A 7806-nucleotide genomic window follows, 5' to 3' on the forward strand; every position below is an offset into this window, starting at 1 on the left:
GTTTCGCTGCGCGGGTCCCAACGTGCCTGATTCGAAGAAGCTGAGCCATCTCATGCGCGGCGTGAAAGAGCAGCTATTCGCTGGTCTCGTGCGTAACCCGCCTACAACAGTGGCAGAATTCATTAGCCCTTTCGCTGTCGGACCTTTCTAGCCGTGACGCACCCCCAGTGTCGGCTTGGTTTCAGGGAACGAGCATAACAGGTGTAGTGGCTGCACGTCTACCGATAACCTACACGTGCGCTACTGCGACACGGCCCTTTGATAAGAGCTAATATACCGCGGCGCCGAGCGTAGCCGACGCACTTCTTCCCAGCTTATCACAGTCAGCGGCCCAGCTGTGCTGGTGCTCGCCAGTCACCTTGTCAATGGAATAAAACAATTCCCTTTGCGTACTGTCCCTGCAACCGCCTGGTTCCTGCCTGCCTGGAAGAACACCACATAATGGCGACGAGGATCAACGCATCGATAGTGGGACCCTGCAGCTAAGTTGACAGTCTCTTCTTCGGAACCGACAATACTGCGAAATGGCCTCGCAGCTGGGACAGATGGAACCTTTTGACGACTCGACCAGTGACTGGACGTCCTACGACGAGCGACTCTCATCGTATCTGAGGGCAAACAAGGTTCCAGCCGACCTTCAAGTCGACGTTTTCGTGAGTCTCATCGGTCCGAAAACCTACCAACTGTTAAAGTCTTTGACTGCTCCCGATACACCTACATCGAAGTCGTTAAGCGAGTTGAGGGAAGTTTTGAGCAAACACCTGTCGCCAAAGCCATCTGTTATTGCCGAGAGAGCCAAGTTTTATCGCGCCGTGCAGGGCGAAACGCAGACGATAGCTCAGTTTGTAGAAGAGATACGCAGGCTAGCTCAAACCTGCGATTTCGGTTCTTTTCTCGACGATGCGCTTCGCGACAAGTTTGTATGTGGCATGCGGCAAATAGATATCCAGAGACAGCTGTTCGTCGAGGACAAGCACTTAACTTTCCAGAAGGCAGTTGACCGTGCTCTGGCGTCCGAGGCCGCAATGAACAATGCAGTGACAGCCCATGATTTATGAGATAGCGGTGGCCTAGTTCACCGAATGCAGAGCGGAAAGCAGAAGAATAAGTACGCAAGTAAACGTGCCAAATCCCAGCAGTGTTATCGCTGTGGTTCTTTTAAGCACGATGCGCAAGCATGTCCGCACGTACGAGCTACTTGCTTCGAATGTAACCGGCAGGGGCACATACGCAGAATGTGCAGAGCAAGAGCGGAACCAAAAAACCAGAAGCAGTGTATGCGCACGCTTGAATGCAAGACCCAGCACGACTTCACTAAGCTCAACAGTGTCGACGTGTCACGAATGGCACCCATAATGGTAGGCGTAAATGTAGAAGGAACTACCGTAAACATGGAGCTCGACACTGGAGCAGCAGTATCGTTCATGTCGCACCATCAGGCTAAAGTCTACTTTCCTGGTGTTCGTTTGCCACCATCAAAGATGCAACTGAAGACGTACACAGAGGAAACCGTAAAGCCTATAGGAGTAATGGATGTGCTGGTCCGCCACAATAACCAAGAGGCACGATTGCCGCTTTACATTGTTCCGCAAGGCGGCATACCGCTCTCAGGTCGCAACTGGCTACAGCATATCAGGCTAGACTGGGGTGGCATTCGAGGTCTTTGCAAGGTGCCCACTGCGTCAGGCAGTCCACCTGCAGCACTAGAAACGCTGCTACGGAAAAACGAAGACCTGTTTAAGGATGAGTTAGGGACCATACAAGGAGAGCAGGCAAGCCTCAGGTGTAAGGATGACCAAGTGCCTCGTTTTCTAAAAGCACGGAGTGTGCCTTTCGCCCTTGTGAAAAGGGTAGAGGCTGAATTGGAAAAGCTCGAGAAGTTGAGAATCATTTCTCGTGTCGCCAGTAGCAAGTATGCTACGCCAATTGTTCCCGTAGTAAAGAGCGACGGGTCGATTAGAATCTGTGGAGATTACAAACTCACGCTGAACCCAATCCTAGATGTAGAAACGTACCCGTTTACAAAGCTGGATGAGCTTTTGGCAGCATTGCGGTCAGAAATTCTCCAAAATTGATTTAAGTCGGGCTTATCAGCAAGTCGAGATGGACGAGGAATCCAAAGCCTACCTGACCTTGAACACGTCCAATGGCTTATATGTTGTTAACCGTTTGCCTTTTGGCATCGCCTCAGCGCCGCCGATCTTTCAGAAGATCATGGATTATGTTCTGAAGGGCCTTGACAGAGTTACTTGTTACATCGATGACATCATGGTTACCGGAAAGACTGAACAGGAGCACCTAAAGAATTTGGAGGTGGTATTGAGACGGTTATCAGACAGAGGCATCCGGGTAAAGAAAGAAAAATGCGAGTTTTTCAAAGACAAGTTGCAGTACTTGTGACATGTCATTAGCGCGCACGGAATTGAACCGGCAACTTCCAAGCTAGAAGCCATCGCAAAGGCTCCGCGTCCCACGGACAAGCAGCAATTGCATTCACTGTTGGGCTTGATAAACTACTATGGCAAGTTTGTTCCTAACCTGTCAAACGTCGTTTTACCCCTAAACAGATTGCTGCGACTCGATGTTCCCTGGAGTGACGAGTGCGAAGCAGCCTTCTCGCATATCAAGCAACTGCTGTCGCAGCCACCGGTTCTCGCTCACTACGACCCCAGTGCGCCCCTGCAACTGTCGTGTGATGCATCGGCATACGGTATAGGAGCTGTCATCTCTCGTGTGGAGCCAAATGGTCAGTGCCATCCGGTTGCGTACGCATCACGTACCTTATCTTCAGCGGAGGTCAACTATAGTCAACTGGAAAAAGAGGCGCTCGCTCTAGTTTTCGGCGTCAAACGTTTCCACTACTATCTTTTCGGGCGTTCATTTGTTCTCGTTACTGACCACAAACCCTAGCAGACAATTTTCGGTCCCAAGACGGGAATACCAACTGTTGCCGCAGCTAGACTGCAATGCTGGGCTTTAGTTCTGTCTGCTTACAATTTTACTTCGAAGTATAAGCCATCGAGTCAAAACGCCGAAGCAGATTGCTTATCTCGATTGCCTCTGCCAAGTGAAAGTGAAGAATGCTCGGATGACCAGTTTTATCTCCTACGCATGCAGTCCTTGCCAATTAACTGTTGCGATGTGGCACGCGAAACGGCCCGAGATCCGATTTTAAATATAGTCATGCAGCACGTAATGAACGGTTGGCCTGAGACCATCGTGAGTGAAGAAATGAAGCCGTTTTTTCACAGACGCTGTGAACTTTCTGCACAGCTAGGGTGTCTTCTTTTTGGAATGCGTGTCGTTATTCCTCGGAAACACCAGTCGCAGATGCTCGAAGAATTGCACCAGGGACATCCTGGAATTGTTCGGATGAAAGAACTAGCACGTAGTTACGTGTGGTGGCCAGGCATCGATCGCGACATTGAGACCCAAGTGCGTTCTTGCAACTCCTGTTTCACTCAACGCGCGATGCCTTGCCCGGCTCCTTTGCGTCCGTGGGCATGGCCAACCAGACCATAGGAACGTCTGCATATCAATTTTGCAGGCCCTTTCAAGGGCGCCATGTTCCTGGTTGTGGTCGATGCTCACTCCAAGTGGCCGGAGGTGTGCTAAATGCGAGACACGTCCGCTGAAAACACAGTAAACCGTCTCCACGAAATCTTCTGCAGGTTTGGTTACCCTGAAGTTGTGGTATCTGACAATGGACCGCAGTTAATCTCAGCTGTGTTTTCAAACTACCTTAAGAGCATTGGCACGCGCCATGTAAGGACGTCAGCCTACCATCCGAGCAGCAATGGACAAGCTGAACGATTTGTCCAAACTTTGAAAGCGGCACTGCGGAAAAGTACTGCCGCGAGCTTAAGCACCACGTTGGGAGAGTTTTTGTTGTCTTACAGGAACACTCCCCATGCCACCACGGGCGAGGCGCCGGCCACTCTCCTGCTACAGCGTAGACTACGCACCCGTATAGATGCCGTCAAGCCCTCGCTGCAGCAGAAGGTTTCGACGCGGCAGTTCGTCCAGACAGTGCGTCGCAAGCAGCTGTGGGTGAATTCGCTGTGGGTGAAAGTGTTCTTGTGCGAAATTTCAGACGTGGTGCAAAGTGGTTGCCTGGGATTGTGTTAGGGCGGACTGGACCTGTTTCATACAGAGTTCGTGTGGAAACCGGTCGAGGTGTGTTTGCCTGGAAGCGCCACCAGAACCACACAATTCGAGCCAGGGATATGGACTTTCCGTAAATCCCTGAACAGCGAGACGACCCCGAGCAGCCGCGACCCGACAGCCCCGACCCGGTGCAGCCAGCTTCGTCTTCTCTTCCAGCCACGGCAGAGCGGTGTTATCCTGCAAGGCAGAGGCACCCTCCAGACCGCTATGTGCCATGAACTACTTTTTGTATCAGTGCATGCGCCCGAACTACAATAAGAACGGGGGAGTGTAGTGGCTGCACGTCTACCGATAACCTACACGTGCGCTACTGCGACACGCCCCTTTGATAAGAGCTTATATACCGCGGCGCCGAGCGTAGCCGGCGCACTTCTTCCTAGCTTATCACAGTCGGCGGCCCAGCTGTGCTGGTGCTCGCCAGTCACCTTGTCAATGGAATATAGCAATTCTCTTTGCGTACTGTCCCTGCAACCGCCTGGTTCCTGCCTGCCTGGAAGAACACCACAACAGGGAATGAACATAGCAATTTATTTTTGATTATGATTGGTATACAAATAACATAGTCAATGAAATATGCACATTTCAGTGTTCTGCAGCTGTTGTTAGTAAACATCATCATCATCAGCCTGACTATAAAATCCGTTCAGCATCCGAATCTGACGATGCGGAACCCTCTTCCTCGCATGCGACTCTGTCCGAGTCCGAATCCGAGCTCCGTATTCCGTATTCCGTATTCAAAGAGAGTGCCCGGCACTCTCTTTGTTTTTAGAGTGCATGCACCTGCACCTCTTGTCAGCGCGCGCATGTTGTTTTCTTCCAAACCATGTGCTAAGCATGCACTAGCAGCTCTTGGCAGAGCGCGCGCGTGGGTTTCTTCCAAACCACTTGGTAAGCATGCACATGCAGCTTTTGGTACCGTTCGCACGTTATTTTCTGCCAAACCAAATGCTAAACATGCACATGCAGCTCTTGGCAGCGCGCACACATGACCTCTCTACCAAGACCATCTGCTAAGCATGCGAATGCTTCTCTTGTGACCGCGCGTACGTGGATTTGTGCCAAACCACTTCCTAAGCATGCACATGCAGCTCTTGGCAGAGCGCGCGCATGGTTTTCTGCCAAACCACTTGGTAAGCATGCACATGCAGCTTTTGGTAGTGCGCACACGTGGCCTTTCTGGCGAGACCATGTGCTAAGCATGCGCATGGTACTCTTGGAAGTGCGCTCACGTGGTTTTCGGCCAATCTTCGCTTTAAGAACGTGCATGCTGCTCTTGGCTGCGCACGTCGTTTTCTACCTTCCCAAGTGCGAAGCACATGCATGCTGCTTTTACAAAGCGCGCACGTGGATTACTGCCAAACCACGTGCTAAGCACGCGCATGCTGCTTAGCAGCGCGCGCACCTGGATTTCTGCCAAACCGCTTGGTAAGCATGCACATGCAGGCTTTGGAAGCATGCGCACGTTGTTTTCTGCCAAACCAAGTGCTAAGCCTGCACATGCAGCTTTTGGCAGCGTGCACACGCGGCCTTTCTACCAAGACTATGTGTTTAGCATGTGCATGCTGCTCTTGGAAGCGCGTGCACGTTGTTTCTTGGCAAACCACGCTATAAGCACGCGCATGCTGCTTTTGGCTCCGTACGCGGTTTTCTATCAAGCCCAAGTGTTAACCGCGCTCATGCTGCTCTTTCCAGAGCGCCCGCGTGGTATTCTGCCAAACTACTTCCTAATCATGCACAAGCAGCTCTTGGCAGCGCGCGCACGTACCTTTTCTGCCATAACCATGTGCTAAGCACGCACATGCTGCTTTTTGCAGCGCGCGCACGTGGATTTCTGCCAAACCACGTGCTGAGCATGCGCATGTTGCTCTTGGTAGCGCGCGCGCATGGTTTTTTGCGATACCACTTGGTAAGCATGCACAAGCAGCTTTCGTTAGCACGCGCACGTTGTTTTCTGCAAAACCATGTGCTAAGCATGCACTTCCAGCTCTTGGTAGCACGCGAGCGCGGTTTTCTGCCAAACTAGATACGAGAAACGCGCATGCGGGTTTTGGCTTTACGCACACGTGGTTTTCTGCCAAAGCCCATGCTAAGCATGCACATGTAGCTTTTGGTAGCGCGCGCACGTTGTTTTCTGCAAAACCATGTGCTAAGCATGCACTTCCAGCTCTTGGTAGCACGCGAGCGCGGTTTTCTGCCAAACTAGATACGAGAAACGCGCATGCGGGTTTTGGCTTTACGCACACGTGGTTTTCTGCCAAAGCCCATGCTAAGCATGCACATGTAGCTTTTGGTAGCGCGCGCACGTTGTTTTCTGCAAAACCATGTGCTAAGCATGCACTTCCAGCTCTTGGTAGCACGCGAGCGCGGTTTTCTGCCAAACTAGATACGAGAAACGCGCATGCGGGTTTTGGCTTTACGCACACGTGGTTTTCTGCCAAAGCCCATGCTAAGCATGCACATGTAGCTTTTGGTAGCGCGCGCACATTGTTTTCTGCAAAACCATGTGCTAAGCATGCGCATGCAGCTCTTTGAAGCACGCGCACGTAATTTTCTGCCAAACCACGCTATAAGCACGCACATCCTGTTTTTCGCTGCGCACGTGGTTTTCTGCCAAGCCCAAGTGCTAAGCACATGCATGCTGCTTTTCGCAGAGCGCACACGTGGATTTCTGCCAAACCACTTGGTAAGCATGCACATGTAGCTTTGATAGCTTGCGCAAGGTTGTTTTCTACCCAACCAAATGCTAAGCATGCACAGGCAGCTCTTGGCAGTGCGCACACGCGGTTTACTGCAAAGACCATGTGCTAAGCATGCGCATGCTGCTCTTGCAAGCTAGCGCACGTGGAGTTATGCGAAACCACTTGGTAAGCATGCACATGCAGCTCTTGGTAGCGCGCGCACGTTGTTTTCTTCAAATCATGTGCTAAGCATGCATATGCAACTCTTGGTAGAGCGCGCGTGTGGTTTTCTTCCTAACGCTTGGTAAGCATGCACATGCAGCATTTGGTAGTGCGCACACGTGGCCTTTCTGCCGAGACCATGTGCTAAGCATGCGCATGCTTCTCTTGGAAGCGCGTACATGGTTTTCCGCCAAACCACGCTATGCGCCCGCACATCCTGCTTTTTGCTGCGAACGTGGTTTTCTACCAAGCACGAGTGCTAAGCTTATGCATGCTGTTTCGACAGAGCGCGCCCGTGGATTTCTGCGAAAACACGTGCTAAGCACGTGCATGCTGCTCTTGGCAGCGCGCGCACGTGGATTTCTGCCAAACCACTTGTTAAGCATGCACATGCAGCTTTTGGTAGTGCGCACACGTGGCCTTTCTGCCGAGACCATGTGCTAAGCATGTACTCGTGGAAGCGCGCGCATGTGTTTTTCCGACAAACCACACTACAAGCACGGACATCCTGGTTGTGGCTGCGCACGTGGTTGTCTACCAAGCACAAGGGCTAAGCACATGCATGCTGCTTTTGGCAGGGCGCACACGTCATCATCATTATCATCAGCCTGGTTACGCCCACTGCAGGGCAAAAGCCTCTCCCATACTTCTGATCCGCCAACCTGACTTTGTGCCGCCCCCTGCTACGCTTCCCTTTCCTTGGAATCCAGCCCGTAACTCTTAATGGCCATCGGTTATC

The 7806-nt window shown here is 51.8% G+C and overlaps 1 protein-coding gene across 1 annotated transcript; it reads left to right on the forward strand.

Moving 5' to 3' along the window:
• Positions 1 to 524: 524 nt before the first annotated feature.
• LOC139055502 (uncharacterized) lies at positions 525 to 1058 on the forward strand. The gene has a single exon (XM_070533014.1). The coding sequence runs from the start codon at positions 525 to 527 to the stop codon at positions 1056 to 1058; it is 534 nt and encodes a 177-aa protein (XP_070389115.1).
• Positions 1059 to 7806: the final 6748 nt, after the last annotated feature.

This window comes from Dermacentor albipictus, chromosome 2, assembly GCF_038994185.2.
Source record: "Dermacentor albipictus isolate Rhodes 1998 colony chromosome 2, USDA_Dalb.pri_finalv2, whole genome shotgun sequence".
Lineage (NCBI taxonomy): Eukaryota > Metazoa > Arthropoda > Arachnida > Ixodida > Ixodidae > Dermacentor > Dermacentor albipictus.